This window comes from Microcaecilia unicolor, chromosome 9 (genome assembly GCF_901765095.1).
Source record: "Microcaecilia unicolor chromosome 9, aMicUni1.1, whole genome shotgun sequence".
Taxonomy (NCBI): Eukaryota; Metazoa; Chordata; class Amphibia; order Gymnophiona; family Siphonopidae; genus Microcaecilia; species Microcaecilia unicolor.
This window is the reverse complement of record NC_044039.1, coordinates 94,760,867-94,777,505: the sequence shown is the minus strand read 5'-3', so window position 1 is coordinate 94,777,505 and position 16,639 is coordinate 94,760,867. Positions and strand designations below refer to the sequence as shown.

At 42.2% G+C, this 16,639-nt stretch overlaps 1 protein-coding gene across 1 annotated transcript in view; it reads left to right on the top strand.

The window, feature by feature from the left end:
- LMNTD1 (lamin tail domain containing 1) overlaps positions 1-16,639 on the top strand; it is a 440,913-nt gene that overhangs the window by 418,844 nt on the left and 5,430 nt on the right. Inside the window, exons 15-16 of the mRNA XM_030213683.1 lie at positions 5,119-5,288; positions 5,478-5,560. Of these exons, the coding sequence (XP_030069543.1) occupies positions 5,119-5,288; positions 5,478-5,560 (253 nt within the window). The remainder of the gene's footprint in view (positions 1-5,118; positions 5,289-5,477; positions 5,561-16,639) is intronic.

Sequence of the window (16,639 nt, the reverse complement as noted above, 5' to 3'; positions counted from 1 at the left end):
CCTTCAGCATTGCTTCTATTACTTTTCCAATAACCGAAGTGAAGCTTACCGGCTTGTAGTTTCCAGCTTCTTCTCTGTCACCACTTTTGTGAAGAGGGAGCATATCTGCTCTTCTCCAATTCCAAGAAATCTCCCCCATCTCCAAGGATTTATTAAACAAATCTTTAAGAGGACTTGCCAGAACCTCTCTGAGCTCCCTCAATATCCTGGGATGGGTCCCATGTGGTCCCATGGCTTTGTCCACCTTCAATTTTTCAAGTTGTTCATAAACACTTTCTTCCGTGACCGCTGCTATATCTACTCCATTCTGATACGTACCTTTGCCAGTCAGTTGTGGTTCTTCTCCAGGATTTTCTTCCTTGAACACAGAACAGAAGTATTTGTTTAGCACGTTTGCTTTTTCCTCATCATTCTCCACATAGCAGTTCACGGCATCTTTCAGTCTCACAATTCCATTTTCAGTCTTCCTTCTTTCACTAATATAGCTGAAAAAGTTCTTGTCACCCCTCCATACATTTCTAGTCATTTGTTCTTCCATTTGCGCTTTTTCCAGACTTATCTCTCTCTTGGTTTCTTCCTCTATCCTGCTTATAATCGAACGAGAAAAACGCCCAAGTTCTGACCTAAATCGGAAGATGGACGTTTATCTCACAAAAACGAATAATGTGGTATAATCGAAAGCCGAACTTGGACGTTTTCAACTGCACTCCATCGCGGAAGCGTACAAAGTTAATGGGGGCATGTTGGAGGCGTGGTGAAGGTGGGACTGGGGCATGGCTATCACCCTAACAGAGATGGGCGCCTTTCGCCGATAATGGAAAAAAAGTATGCGTTTGTAGCTAGAATTTAGGGCACTTTTCCTGGACCCTGTTTTTTCACGAATAAGGCCCCAAAAAGTGCCCTAAATGACCAGATTACCACCAGATGGAATCGAGGATGACCTCCCCTGACTCCCCCAGTGGTCACTAACCCCCTCCCACCACAAAAAATGATGTTTCACAACTTTTTATTTTCACCCTCAAATGTCATACCCACCTCCCTGGCAGCAGTATGCAGGTCCCTGGAGCAGTTGTTAGGGGGTGCAGTGGACTTCAGGCATGTGGACCCAGGCCCATCCCCCCCCTACCTGTTACAATTGTGCTGCTTAATGCTTAGTCGTTCAACCCCCCCCAAACCCACTGTACCCACATGTAGGTGCCCCCCTTCACCCCTTAGGGCTATAGTAATGGTGTAGACTTGTGGGCAATGGGTTTTGAGGGGGATTTGGGGGGCTCAACACACAAGGGAAGGGTGCTATGCACCTGGGAGCTCTTTTACCTTTTTTTTTGTTTTTGTAAAAGTGCCCCCTAGGGTGCCCGGTTGGTGTCCTGGCATGTGAGGGGGACCAGTGCACTACGAATCCTGGCCCCACAAACAAATGCCTTGGATTTATTCGTTTTTGAGCTGGGCGCTTTCATTTTCCATTATTGCTGAAAAACAAAAACGCCCAGCTCACAAATTGTCGAATAAAACATGGACGTCTATTTTTTTTCGAAAATACGGTTCGGTCCGCCCCTTCACGGACCCGTTCTCGGAGATAAACGCCCATTGAGATAGACATTTTCATTCGATTATGCCCTCCACGTGTTCTTAATTCCCAGTGAGTCAGCCAAATCCTCTATCAAAAAGGTTCTGGGACAAGTAATGACACAGTTTGCTAAAATAATCAAATTCAGTTTGATACAACAGTCCAATTCAGCTAGAAACTAACTTATAAAATGTTTAGTACTTTTTTGGGATCTTGCCAGGTATTTATGACCTGGATTGGCCACTGTTGGAAACAGGATGCTGGGCTTGATGGACCTTTAGAGGGGCATAATCAAATGTCGCTGGCGAAATAGATCGCTGGCGATCTATTTTGGCAGCAGCGCAACAGCCGGCCGGAACCATATTATTGAAAAAGATGGCCGTCATCTTTTTTTCCGATAATACGGTTTAGCCTGAGTTCGCCGGGTTTCAGATCGCCGGTTTTGTTTTTCAGCAATAATGGGAAAAAATGCCGGCCATCTCAAACCCGGCGAAATCCAAGGCATTTGTTCATGGGAGGAGCCAGCATTTGTAGTGCACTGGTCCCCCTGACATGCCAGGACACCAACCGGGCACCCTAGGGGGCACTTCTAAACATTTTTTAAAAATACAAAAAAGCTCCCAGGTGCATAGCTCCCTTACCTTGGGTGCTGAGCCCCCCCAAATTCCCCCCCAACCCACTCCCCACAACTCTACACCATTACCATAGCCCTTATGGGTGAAGGGGGCACCTACATGTGGGTACAGTGGGTTTTGGGGGGGGGGGGGTTGGAGTGCTTATTTACCACCACAAGTGTAACAGGTAAGGGGGGGATGGATCTGGGTCTGCCTACTTAAAGTGCACTGCACCCATTAAAAACTGCTCCAGGGACTTGCATACTGCTGTCAGGGAGCTGGGTATGACATTTGAGGCTGGCATACAGGCTGGTAAAAAAGGTTTTGATTTGTATTTTTTTAGTGTGGAAGGGGGTTGGTGACTACTGGGGAGTAAGAGGAGGCCATCCCCCATTCTCTCCGGTGGTCATTTGGTCAGTTGGGGCACCTTTTTGAGGCTTAGTTATGAAAATAAAAGGACCAAGTAAACCCGGTGAAATACTGCTCAACGCTGCTTTTTTTTCCCATTATCTGTGAAAGCCGGCCATCTGGTAGCCAAGCCCATGCCCGCCCATGTCCCACCTTCGCTACGCCGCTGACACGCCCCCTTGAACTTTTGCCGGTGAGGCAACGGGAAAGCGGCGATGCTGTCAAAAAAGCCACTTTTGATTATACCAATTTCGCCACTTTTGAGAGATCGCCGGCCATCTCCCGATTTATGTCGGGAAATGGCCGGCGATCACTTTCGAAAATAAGCCTGTTGGTCTTTCACCGTATGGCAATACTTATGTACTCTTGTAAATCTAAATATTCTCAATAATTATAGCAGCCTCTGAAATGTTAGTGCAAATTAAGCCAGTTGTAAGACTAAAGCCGCTTTTTTACCTAGGACTAGCAATGGAAAATAAACCTGGCATTTTATGTCCACAATATATAGCCAAAGATAGAATGCTACAGCTAGAATTAGCAGGGTAAAGGACAAGAAACAGTTTGAAAAGCCTATGCTCACTACTGTCAGAGCTAGGCAAAAATGAAGAGAAAGTTTTTTGTTTTGTTTTTGTCTTTTGGGGGTCTGAGTTAGAAAACAGAAAAGTACTTCACAATACAGATTCACAGGACAAAATAATTAAGCAATAAAGTCCAGAGAATAGATAAACCTGTAGCTAGAAAATTGAGAAATTAAGAATGAAAATATCAGAACACTTAGCCGTATTATAGTTCAGGTTCAGCAACATGGATTGCTTCAAAGTAGTCTGTGCTGCTTTATACAGAATTTTGCAGCTGTGTGTGTAAGTTAAGGAATACTATCATTTATGTACACACCTGCCAATATTTAGACGCAAGCATTTCCATCAAGCATTGATATGGCGTGAGTGCTTGCACCTAAAGTTGACAAAAATAAGGCCAAGGCAATTGTATCTTAAAGTGCAATCTATTAGCAGAGTGCATGTCACCTTTACATCTCTATCCTGAAATTTTACCATATTGTCCACAATTTGTTATTACATTATTTATATAAAGGATCATCAGACTTCACAGCATCAACGTTGCTAACATATTGCACTTTAAGAAGCAATTACCTGGGACTTATTTTTGTGTATTTTATACGTTCCTGCATGAAAAAGATTTTTTGTCCTTTCTATTGGATGTACCTAAAGTTGGGCACATATATACTGACTTACACTATGGTCTCTAATTAAACATGTGCATAGTTGCCATTCTAGAAATGGCGCTTAGAACTAGATTCTATATATCATGCCTAAAAATTTGGTGCTAAAATGAAATTCACCTAAGTGCATTCTATAAAGTATGCCTTAATTTAGGCGTATTGTATGAATACACCGAGCGCCAGTTCGCCCGACTAAATTTAGTCAAGGGCAGTTACATCAAGTAAAACCTGGTGTAAATGCCGAAACTAAATTAGGCATGGACCGGGTGCATTCTATAACAATGCGCATAGAGTCTAGAAACGCCCATTACCCGCCTATTCCACGCACATGACCATGCCACCTTTTCAACTATGCAACTTAGAATTTACACACAGCACGTTATAGAATATGCTTAGACAGTTCTGAGTGTAAATTCTAATTAATGCCAATTAGTGTCAATAATTGCTTGTTAATTGGCAATTATCAGCGCCGATTGGCTTGTCAACCAATTAGGTAATGCGTATAGTTATAGAATATGCTTCAATTTCAACACAGAAATCTCAGCGCGATATATAGAATCTGGGGGTTAGCGCCCAAATTTTTGGTGCCTAAATTTAAGCGCTCTTTTGAGACTTTACCTCATAATGTAGTAGTGCCAATATGGTAGGTTCTGTCACCGTCATATGTACCAGATAATGCAAAGTGATTTCTTTACTGCCTTCACCTTGATAATTTCAGGGTCAGCAAATCTTAGATAAGGCAGCGGCTCCCTAACACATGTAAAGCAGTTTCTTGACCCATTGCCATAAAAGCCTGCTAGCCTTGTAAGTACCAGATATGAACTAAAGGCCATTTGAGTTGAGAAAACAACTAAGTCAGCTACTCGCTTAACAAAAGGAGTGGATCTGTCACTTGACAGCTATACCAAACTCTCACATCTTCAATGGCTTTATTGATTCTTCAAAAGTTTAGTTTTCTAACAGAAAAGATGGCCTCTTGAGCTATATGGGGAGCCCTTATTTTTTGCTGATAAACTTTCTGGAATATTAAGAGCCCATCCTTATCAAAGAAATGTCATCATCCTGCCCAAAAAAACACTGATGATATGTTTGCCCTTGTGTCAAATTCAATGTTGTTATAGTTTACAGTACCATAACAATAAGAGAATATTGATGTTTGAATCTAATAGATCTCTGTTTAAAAAAAGTTACAAAATAAATTTAACTAGATATTAATTAATTTTTTATTTTACTTGCAAAATTAATTATTTATTTTACTTGTAAAGTTACTTTTGTCTTTTTGTTTACAGAGAGAAAAAAACTCCAGTAGTCTTACCTCCTACTTCTAGTCCATGGACACAAAGCCCAGCATCTCTCACACACCCAGATTATTCTATAAGTAGAACATTACCTATGGGTAATGATGGTAGCAGTTTCTGTCGACAGGCAAGAACACATATCCAATCTGATCCTGAACCAGGTGAGTGAAAGGAAGATTTTGCTAGTCTTCATTTTCTGAGAAACATTTCATTGCTTCTTTCATGGTGGTTCAAATCACAGTTGAGTGTTTTTTCTAAGCTTTGTTCAGCAAAAACAGATTTTGTATATTGATTTTATAATGCTGTGTTTTCTTTTATTTCTGTGGAAACATTCTGTTTTCTATTGACAGATAATCTCTATGCAGGAGGTCGAATAGGCAAAGGCACGGGTATTCATAGAAAAAGAAGCAAAGGGTTAATTCGATCAGCAAAGGTAAGCAAACCAATACACTATAGCCAGGTATTGTTTTTTTTCATGTAGGACTGTTGTTCATTGGTGTCAGAAACAGGAGGAGCCACGGATGCCATGGCACCCCCAAATTTTCCTTTTCTCTACCTGCCTCTCGCAAGGTGTCCTTCCTTACCTCACTCTCTCAAGGCAGTGACATTCCAACCAGTATAACACCAAAAGCATCTGGGGTGGCGGGCATGAGGCCTTTAGCATCTGCACATGCTGAAGGCCTGCCAACTCCTACACCTCCAAACTTTCTGTTTCAGTGAGAGCTGAAGCTGGCAGGCCTTCAGCATGTGCAGATCCTCAAGCATTTTGGGTTTTTGACAGAGCAGTGCTACCTAGGGGGAGGGAGGAGGGAGGTAAGGTGATTAACACATCATGCAGGAGGTTAAATGAAGGAAAAAGATTCTGGAGACCATGGGGCAGATGAGGTGAGGGGAGGAGAAAAATGCTGGATACCATGGGAGGGGATTGGAGAAATGCTGGGTACCATGAGTGAGCTGAGAGGTAGGAAATGAAAGAAATGCTGGACATCATAGGGAGGAAGGGGTTTAAGAGGAAGGCAAAGAGAGAAATGCTAGACACGACAGAGGAGTTTCAGTGGTAGAAAAGGAAAAAGATGCTGGACACACTGGGGAGGGGGGGACTGTCACCCCCTCCATCTGTCATATCCTCAACCTCTCTCTCTCCACTGCAACTGTCCCTGACACCTTCAATCACGCCGCAGTCACACCTTTCCTCAAAAAACCATCACTTGACCCTACCTGTCCCTCCAACTACCGCCCCATCTCCCTCCTACCCTTCCTCTCCAAAATACTTGAGCGCGCCGTTCACAGCCGCTGCCTTGATTTTCTCTCCTTTCAGGCCATCCTCGATCCGCTTCAATCCGGTTTTCGTCCTCAACACTCAACAGAAACAGCACTCTCTAAAGTCTGCAATGACCTGTTCCTTGCCAAATCCAGAGGCCACTACTCCATCCTTATCCTCCTCAATCTATCTGCCGCTTTTGACACTGTCAATCATGATTTACTTCTTGCCACACTGTCCTCATTTGGGTTCCAGTGCTCTGTCTTCTCCTGGTTCTCCTCCTATCTCTCCCACCGAACCTTCAGAGTACACTCTCATGGATCCTCCTCCACCCCCATCCCGCTCTCTGTTGGAGTTCCCCAGGGATCTGTTCTTGGACCCCTTCTTTTTTCAATCTACACCTCTTCCCTGGGCTCACTGATCTCATCTCATGGTTTCCAATATCATCTCTATGCTGATGACACCCAGCTGTATCTCTCCACACCAGACATCACCGCAGAGACCCAGGCCAAGGTTTCGGCCTGCTTATCCGACATTGCTGCATGGATGTCCAACCGCCACCTGAAACTGAACATGGCCAAGACCGAGCTTATCGTCTTTCCACCAAAACCCACTTCTCCTCTTCCTCCGCTCTCAATCTCAGTAGATAACACCCTCATCCTCCCCGTCTCATCTGCCCGCAACCTCGGAGTCATCTTCGACTCCTCCCTCTCCTTCTCTGCGCATATCCAGCAGACAGCCAAGACCTGTCGCTTCTTCCTCTTTAACATCAGCAAAATTCGCCCTTTCCTCTCTGAGCACACCACCCGAACTCTCATCCACGCTCTCATTACCTCTCGCCTTCACTACTGCAACCTACTCCTCACTGGCCTCCCACTTAACCATCTATCCCCCCTTCAATCCGTTCAGAACTCTGCTGCACGTCTTATATTCCGCCTGAACCGATATACTCATATCACCCCTCTCCTCAGATCACTTCACTGGCTTCCGATCAGATACCGCATACAGTTCAAACTTCTCCTTCTTACCTACAAATGCACTCAGTCTGCAGCCCCTCACTACCTCTCTACCCTCATCTCCCCTTATGTTCCCGCCCGAAACCTCCGCTCCCAGGACAAATCCCTCCTCTCAGTACCCTTCTCCACCACCTCCAATTCCAGGCTCCGCCCATTCTGCCTCGCCTCACCCTATGCTTGGAATAAACTTCCTGAGCCCATACGCCAAGCCCCCTCCCTACCCATCTTCAAATCCTTACTCAAAGCCCACCTCTTCAATGTTGCTTTCGGCACCTAACCTTTTACCTTTCAGGAAATCTAGACTGCCCCAGTTTGACGACCCCTACTTGTCTGACTGTACATTTGTCCTTTAGATTGTAAGCTCTTTGAGCAGGGACTGTCTTTCTATGTTAAATTGTACAGCGCTGTATAACCCTAGTAGCGCTTTAGAAATGTTAAATAGTAGTAGTAGTAGACTGGGATGATAGGTAACGGAAGGGTAGATGCTGGAACTGAGGAAAGAGCTGAGAGTGAAGCTTGGGTAGAGGGTGGGGGCAGAGCTTCGTAAACGTTGGGGGCAGAGCGTGGCCCTCCCCAAACAAAAAGGCATTCTGCTGCCTCTGCTGTCACAAGAGAATGACAAGCACTGCAGTTGCCCTGGATACCAAGCTGGAGAGAGCCTATGAATTCAAAGGGAAGGGGATGATGAAAGCAGCCCCTGCTGGGGCCCATCTTGTTCAGGGACTGCCCTGTTTTTAAAACAAAAGTGACAAGAATGCCTTCATTTGAAGTAAAACTAATTTACTGGAAATTTTATTACAAATAAGGATCAACTGAATTTTTTCAATCTACAGCTAGTCCTTTCTTTTCCAAACATACAATCCTGTCCTACCTTAGCCATTTTATAAATTTTTGCATCTGATAAAATGGACCAGTGGTATGCACTCCCAGTCCTCAAGAACTGCCAACAGTTCAAGCTTTCAGGACATCCCTAATGAATTTGTTGAGATGGTTTCATGCTTACTATCTTCATTGTCTGCAAGTCTCTCTTGTGCATATTCATTAAAAGAAAACAAAAGAAATCTATTGGGGTTAAACTCCTAAATACATTCGACCAACAGAGTAAACACACAAAAAAATTATATTTTTTCTAATTATCCAGTTATAAATGCTGCTAATTTAGTATTCATAAATGAATGTGAAATGTGCTCAGAACCAGGTGCCTTTCATTTGAGGACGACCAACCATCCCATCATCACACATTTGAACTACTACAAGTCCATAAGATTAATTGGTTGCATATGAACCTCTGAAATCAGTCCAAATTGTTGAATAAATTAATGCTGATATCCAAAAATAATTGTATCATTTTTTTCACAAAAATACATCCAGCATAAAAAACATGAACTTATCTGTTGTAAAGTTTTCTCTCCATTATGGCCTTCTCCTCAAGATGGATTTTTCAAACTGGATGGACAACCCCCTTGCTCAAAACAAGTGTCTGTAAAGTCCCAACTTGCTGCAATCCTCTACACAGACTATGTTTCACAAACTCGCTTCTTTAGGGGGATGAAAATAACCTTATAAATATAAAAACAATGTCTGAGCCTTATGAAAATTAACTTTCATTATATAAATTTCTAATTTCTAATTAATTTCTTACATCATCCTGTTGAAGCATTTCATTGATGATGTGATTCTCCCATCAAAGTTGCACTTGTGTTTTTAGCTTACACTATAAATCAGCTTGTTCTAAAAGCTGAGACACCCATAGGAATATATAATGAGCATCTCAGCGTTTAGCTTGAGCTAAAAACGCTAGTGTGACTTTGAAAAAGACCCCCTTAATCTGTTGTCTAATAAGATGCAGCCAACCTCTGTAATATTTTTGCTACTACAGACTAATATGGCTGCCCTTCTAGAAATAAAAGTATAGGATCATTTAGTTTATCAGTTCTGCTCACCTGCAGTGACCATAACAGCTATTATTTGATCACCATTTTACCCTTGCTTTTGCGCTGTTATGGATGTTATATCATACTTTCTTTCTGGTACCAATTGTTCTCCCAATGGCACCCCGACATAATAGACCATGACAAAAAAAAACCAACAAAACAGACTAAAACCAAAAGAGACCATGACAAAAAAAACCCTCCCCAAAAAACCCAAGACAAAATAGACTCTACACAAAACAGAGCTGGGGAAACCTCCTTAATCAAGCTGGATTATCTTGTCAAGCAGATTTATGATTCTCACTAAATGCCAAGTGTGGATAGTGAAGTCAAGCCGTAGGCAGGTGCCAGGACTTTCAAGTGACAAGCCGTGGACTTTCTCAGTAAATCTATTTCATCAGCCCTTTTGTCAGGAGTCTATTTTGTCAGGGACTTTTATGTCGGGAACTTTTTTTGTTTGGAACTTTTTTGTCTGGTTTCTTTTGACCGGTTTCTTTTGACAGGGTGCCGCTCCCAATATCTTCACTAGGAAGCACTGAGGCCCTTTTACTAAGCTCTGGTAGGGCCTACGCACATGCAGCATGTGCCAAAATGAGACTACTGCCAGGCTAGCATGCCTCCCCCGGCGGTAATTTCGGATTTGTTGTGAGCTTACTCTGGCGGTAGAAATTATTTTTTTTATTTTCTACCATGCATGGCGTTTCCAGTGGTAATCAGCAGTTGGCGCGCGCTAAATGGTTACTGCTTATGTAGCGCATGAACCCTTACTGCTAGATCAATGGGTGGTGGTATGGGCTCAGGCCATAAATAGGTGCGCACTAGTTTTAATTTTAGTGCGTGCCCATTTCCCAGTCCATTAAAAAAAATGTCTTTTCTCCCAGTTGCGGTACAAAATGGCCTGGCATGCACCAAAAACATGTGCCCACACTACCGCAAGCCACTTTTTACCACAGCTTAGTGAAAGGACCCCTCTGTGTTTTATCTGCTACTCTTTATACTACTTCTACTTGTTGTGACTAAGATTAAGGTTTGTGCTAGCATGTCTGTATAGGAATCTGTAACGTTACAGCTTGTTCCCAGAAGTAGATATATTGGTGAATAGTTTTTTGTACGGTGAGTTGTAAGTGGGATACAGAACTGGAGGTGCAAGTTTTATATTGAGATACTTTCCCAGGGTGGGCAACCTGTGGCCTACCATTGAATTTTGTGCAGCCTGCGAGACCATGTTAAGTATATACAGAAAAGGGCCTGCACAAAAGTCATTAACCAGAGTTTTGATGATTTTAGCCACTCAAGAAGTTTGTTTTCATCATTTTGGGAGTGTGTATTTCTGTATGTGCCTAGACCGATGGTTCTTAACCAAGGAAGTGTGTTGCAGACCAGCAGCATGCATTGTTCTCCTGCTGCTGGAATTGTGGTTGAAGAGTGTTGTTGCTGCTGAAGCACAACCGAAGGGTCAGCTCCAGTGGTCCCAGCAGTCCAGTCATGATCCTGACAACACTAGCAGCAGGAGTGTGAGTACTCCTGTTTTCAGCTGAGACAATGACAGTGGTAGAAGCACTCCTGAAGTCTTCTCCATAAAGTAGAACGCAGCACAGTGACACAGAGGCCACAGGGTCCATACAATTGCTGCATGTTGAATCCATTTAAACCCTTTCTGAGTTCCGGCACAGCTTCATGTTGGTATGGATATCAGTACTGCAGTGCACATGAGGTCTAAGAAGACCCTGCACTGTTTTTCCCTTGAAGGATATCATATGTGAATTTATTTAAAGAAATCGTTGCCTAGATGTATATTGGTTGGTTTGGGACTCAACTTTATCATTTTTTTAAGGACTTTGATTCGGTTAACTTCACTGTTTCTTTTTTATATTATTTTGTGTGGAGATTAGTTCTTCTTTCTTTCTTTTTCCGGACTCTTGGCTATAACCACACATCGTCCCCAAATATTGCTGATAGTATTCAACTTAACCAGTCAAAATGTCAAATTTTATAACATGTAATATCTTTCTCCTCCACTAGGGAGTTATATGTGCTCTTAATGTTTCCTGTGGTTTCCAACTTGACTTAACAGTAGTCCGCTTGTGTGATCACTTCAAAAACTTTGTATCTGAAGTTGATTAACATTTTAAACAATGAGTTCAAGCAATGCAAAAAGAAGCTTTCTGGATGGGGTAGAATCAAACTTAAAGCTGACAAGGACCGCGAAAAAGAACTAGCTAAGTGTCAAGCTAGCAATCAACATATTGATGCTGCTATTCCTAACAATTGTGAAGTAATTCAAGCACAAACTGATACTACTGATGACTCAAGTGAACTGTGCCTTGAAGTTCCAACAGTCTCTGTAAACACTGAGTCTGAAAGCGAGACTCATGATGAAAATGAGTAAGAAGCAGCTCGGTCTATGAATTCTAACATGCCCATTTCTGCTCAAAGTGGTACCGGCTTATCCTGTGGAGATCTGCCTGTCAGCACTTTTTCCCATTGGATGATGATAGTGAAAATGAAGAATATCAGAACCTGATCCACTCAACAGTGAAAACAAGGAAGTAGAGGAAACTACAGTTAAAACAGTACTTTGTGAACTTATTGATACAAAAGTGGACTTTCCAACAGATCTGTATTTATTTCAAAATAAACCCATCACACCTCCTCTAATACATGCATTTCTTCAACGGGGTCCTTGTCAACCAGGACTGAAAAAGAACTTTGTGTTTCCTAGGGGCAAAGATGGGCGACACTTGTTATGGTACAAACAAAAACATGAGAAATGTGGCCGTAAAATCAATAGACAGTGGTTAGTATATTCGCCCAAATCAAATGCAATGTTTTGCTTCTATTGTTGGTTAGTCTCAGGTGGTTCATGTTCAAATAATGGTACAAGGAGCAATCCTGAAAAGGGTTGCAAAAATGTTAACAAGGGCATTGACACAATTGAAAAACATGAAAAGTGCAAGTCATAGAAAAGCAGAGATTTCTTTCTTACTAGATTTCGTCTGTTGAGAGATAAAACTGTTCTTGCAAAATTTGTAGCTGCAGAAAAGAAAAAAATAGAACAAAACAGAATGCTTCTGAAGCATATTATTGATGCAGTTTTATTCCTTGCAAAGCAAGGAGTACCGTTTTGTGGTCATCGTGAGCATGGAGATTTGTGTGGTTGTGGAACGAATGGAATTGTTTTGGAACTGATTAAATTGTTAGCTAAACACGATATACTTCTTAGCCAGCATTTTTTAATGAGTGATCGAAACGCAACATGCCTAAGCCCTGACATACAAAATAATCTCATACATTCCCTTTCATCACAGGTTATAGCACTGATTGTCAACTGAAAAATATTTTGCTGTGATTGTTGACTCCACTGTTGATATCAGCCAAATGGATCAGTTTTCATTATCATTACAGTATGTAACAAAAACTGGTGATGCTGTCGAACACTTTGTCCGGTTCATTGAATTGCCAGGAGCAAGTGCAGAAGATTTTTTTGATGTTCTCATGTCTGCTATAAAGTAACTTGGGGCTCTCAATAAGTATATGTTATGGGCAAGCATATGATAGAGCAAGTACCATGGCCGGTGAGATATCTGGCCTTCAAATGAGAGTTAAGGAAGTTTCTCCCTATGCCCTTTTTACACATTGTTGTGCTCACAATCTAAATCTTGTTTTAAAAGACTCTGTAAATTCAAATGTTCAGAATCAAATATTCTTTGGAACTTTAGGGGGTCTTTTACTAAAGCTTAGCTCGATTTATCTGCAGCAAGGCCCATAGGAATAATATGGGCCCTGCTGCAGATAATTCAAACTAAGCTTTAGTAAAAGATCCCCTTAGAAAGCTTGTATTCTTTTTTTTCTGGAAGCTTACTTCTCTGAATCCTCAAAGAAGAGCAATGCAACCAAATTGAATTGTTTGCATTATCATTAAAGAAATTTTCTGATACGAGATGGGCAAGTAGGACATCAGCCATAGAAGCACCCATATAAAATTTGTCTGCTCTAGTTGTTGCACCCCAAAGTTATAGGCATAGCACGGAATAAAATCTAGCATTGAATGTTGAACAGTAATTGGTCTGTTCAAGGAGACCAAATATGACTCCACCAAGAATTGCTCCCTTATACCTTATGCTATGAGTTTATCTGGTTGGGCAGACTGGATGGACTGTACAAGTCTTTATCTGTGTCATCTACTATGTTAGGGTCTGATATTCAGAAAATTTTGAGCTCTTACATTTATGCTCCTACGTCAATCTGCTAACTTTGTGCCCTATTTTCAGTCATACTTAGCAGCATAACTTTTCAGCTGAAAATTAATCTTAATTAATGAGCTTGAAAGTTATGCTAATAAATTTAGGCCTGCAATTTGTTTGCCTAGATTAGTGGTTCTCCCAGACGTGGGAGGGATGTCACCAAAACATTTGGTGTAGAAAGCAAGCTTGTATTTCCATTACAACCATCAGTGCCTGCAAGCTGGGAAGACCAGCAATCTTGAGAGACATGTTCTTGAAATCCCCATAACTGGTCCTTATTTCTGCTTCCCCACTACCCCCTAATAATAACTGCTGCCTCCAGCCCCAACTGATAATGTTGCAGGTCTGCTATCCATAGATTCTAGTTGCTATATAGTTAGTACATAAGTATATAAGTACATAAGTAATGCCATACTGGGAAAAGACCAAGGGTCCATCGAGCCCAGCATCCTGTCCATGACAGCGGCCAATCCAGGCCAAGGGCACCTGGCAAGCTTCCCAAACGTACAAACATTCTATACATGTTATTCCTGGAATTTTGGATTTTTCCAAGTCCGTTTAGTAGCGGTTTATGGACTTGTCCTTTAGGAAACCGTCCAACCCCTTTTTAAACTCTGCTAAGCTAACCGCCTTCACCACTTTCTCCGGCAACGAATTCCAGAGTTTAATTACACGTTGGGTGAAGAAAAATTTTCTCCGATTTGTTTTAAATTTACTACACTGTAGTTTCATCGCATGCCCCCTAGTCCTAGTATTTTTGGAAAGCGTGAACAGACGCTTCACATCCACCTGTTCCACTCCACTCATTATTTATATACCTCTATCATGTCTCCCCTCAGCCGTCTCTTCTCCAAGCTGTATAGCCCTAGCCTCCTTAGTCTTTCTTCATAGGGAAGTCGTCCCATCCCCGCTATCATTTTAGTCGCCCTTCGCTGCACCTTTTCCAATTCTACTATATCTTTCTTGAGATGCGGCGACCAGAATTGAACACAATACTCAAGGTGTGGTCGCACCATGGAGCGATACAACGGCATTATAACATCCTCACACCTGTTTTCCATACCTTTCCTAATAATACCCAACATTCTATTCGCTTTCTTAGCCGCAGCAGCACACTGAGCAGAAGGTTTCAGTGTGTTATCGACGACGACACCCAGATCCCTTTCTTGGTCCGTAACTCCTAACGTGGAACCTTGCATGACGTAGCTATAATTCGGGTTCTTTTTTCCCACATGCATCACCTTGCACTTGCTCACATTAAACATCATCTGCCATTTAGCCGCCCAGTCTCCCAGTCTCGTAAGGTCCTCTTGTAATTTTTCACAATCCTGTCGCGATTTAACGACTTTGAATAACTTTGTGTCATCAGCAAATTTAATTACCTCGCTAGTTACTCCCATCTCTAAATCATTTATAAATATATTAAAAAGCAGCGGTCCTAGCACAGACCCCTGAGGAACCCCACTAACTACCCTTCTCCATTGTGAATACTGCCCATTTAACCCCACTCTCTGTTTCCTATCCTTCAACCAGTTTTTAATCCACAATAGGACATTTCCTCCTATCCCATGACCCTCCAATTTCCTCTGTAGCCTTTCATGAGGTACCTTGTCAAACGCCTTTTGAAAATCCAGATACACAATATCAACCGACTCCCCTTTGTCCACATGTTTGTTCACTCCTTCAAAGAATTGAAGTAAATTGGTCAGGCAAGATTTCCCCACACAAAAGCCATGCTGACTCGGTCTCAGTAATCCATGTCCTCGGATGTGCTCTGTAATTTTGTTTTTAATAATAGCCTCTACCATTTTCCCTGAGTAGCCAGGGCCGGTCTTAGCAAGTGTGGGGCCCTATGCAGACCAATTTGGTGGGGCCCCACCCTAGCCCCGCCCTAACATAGCCCCGCCCCACCCTGGCCCCGCCCCTACCCTAGCTCCACCCCATTGATACGATTATTCCATTTTTAGAACATTTTTTTATTTATGAAATTTCAAATAAAGACAAATGAAGCTAAACTTGTACAAAAAACCTGATTGAAATAATAAGCACAATGCTATCATGAAACCTCCCCTCCCCAGAAATTATTCAGTTCAAGTCCACTACAATTAGTAGTTCCAATTCTCATAACAAAGGAGAATAAAGGAAAAATATTAAGTACTTTCAAATTCCCCTATTACTCTGTAACCCATATATGCAATAAAATAAAAATGAAAAGATATACAATAAAATAAAGTGATGTGTGAAATATAATGTACAATATAAAAACATATAGACCACCAAGGTATTAAAATTGTTTTAAAATATATACCACAGCTCTCTGACTCAAGAAGACTCCGACTCTGTCATCCATAACTGTCTGACAACACACAGAAAAAAAAATAAGTAAAAATAAAATAGTCACAATTAATACCTTATACACCAATATACCAGCCATACGGAAAATGCAGACCGTCAACAATATGAAGCTAGCAAGGGATCATAATATCACCATTCTCATGTAGAGCCACAAAACACCCTTATAGAGGTAGTGTGTCATGATTTAGGCTCTACACCCTTTCTGATGTTTGGTGCCACCTTAGTAAGGCCAACACACAATCTCTCCACTGCAAAACACTATACACAAACTTGTGCAAAAACACACTCATAACCTTAACAAACCATAAACAGCACTAGTTCCAAGGACAGGACAAGCTACAACCTTATGCATGGCATGGAAAGGCAACTGTAATTACACCGGGCTCTAAAACACCAGTGCACAACCTAGTGAAAAAAACAAACAAAAAGGGCTGCAAACTATACGCTAGCAGAATACTGCACCTTCCTTGATCATACCTGAAAACAGGGCCGGTCTTAGGCAGAGGCGACAGAGGCGACCACATAGGGCCCCACTCTCAAGGGGGCCCCGCGGCGCTAGTCTCCCCTCCCCTTACCTGCGTCTGCCCTGGAGGTCTAGTGACCTCTTTGGGGCAGGAAAGAGCCCCTTCTTTCCTGCCCGAGCGCAGCCCTTGCCCTGCATCCTCCTGTTGCTGTGACGCACGATTTCAAAATGGCCACCGAGAT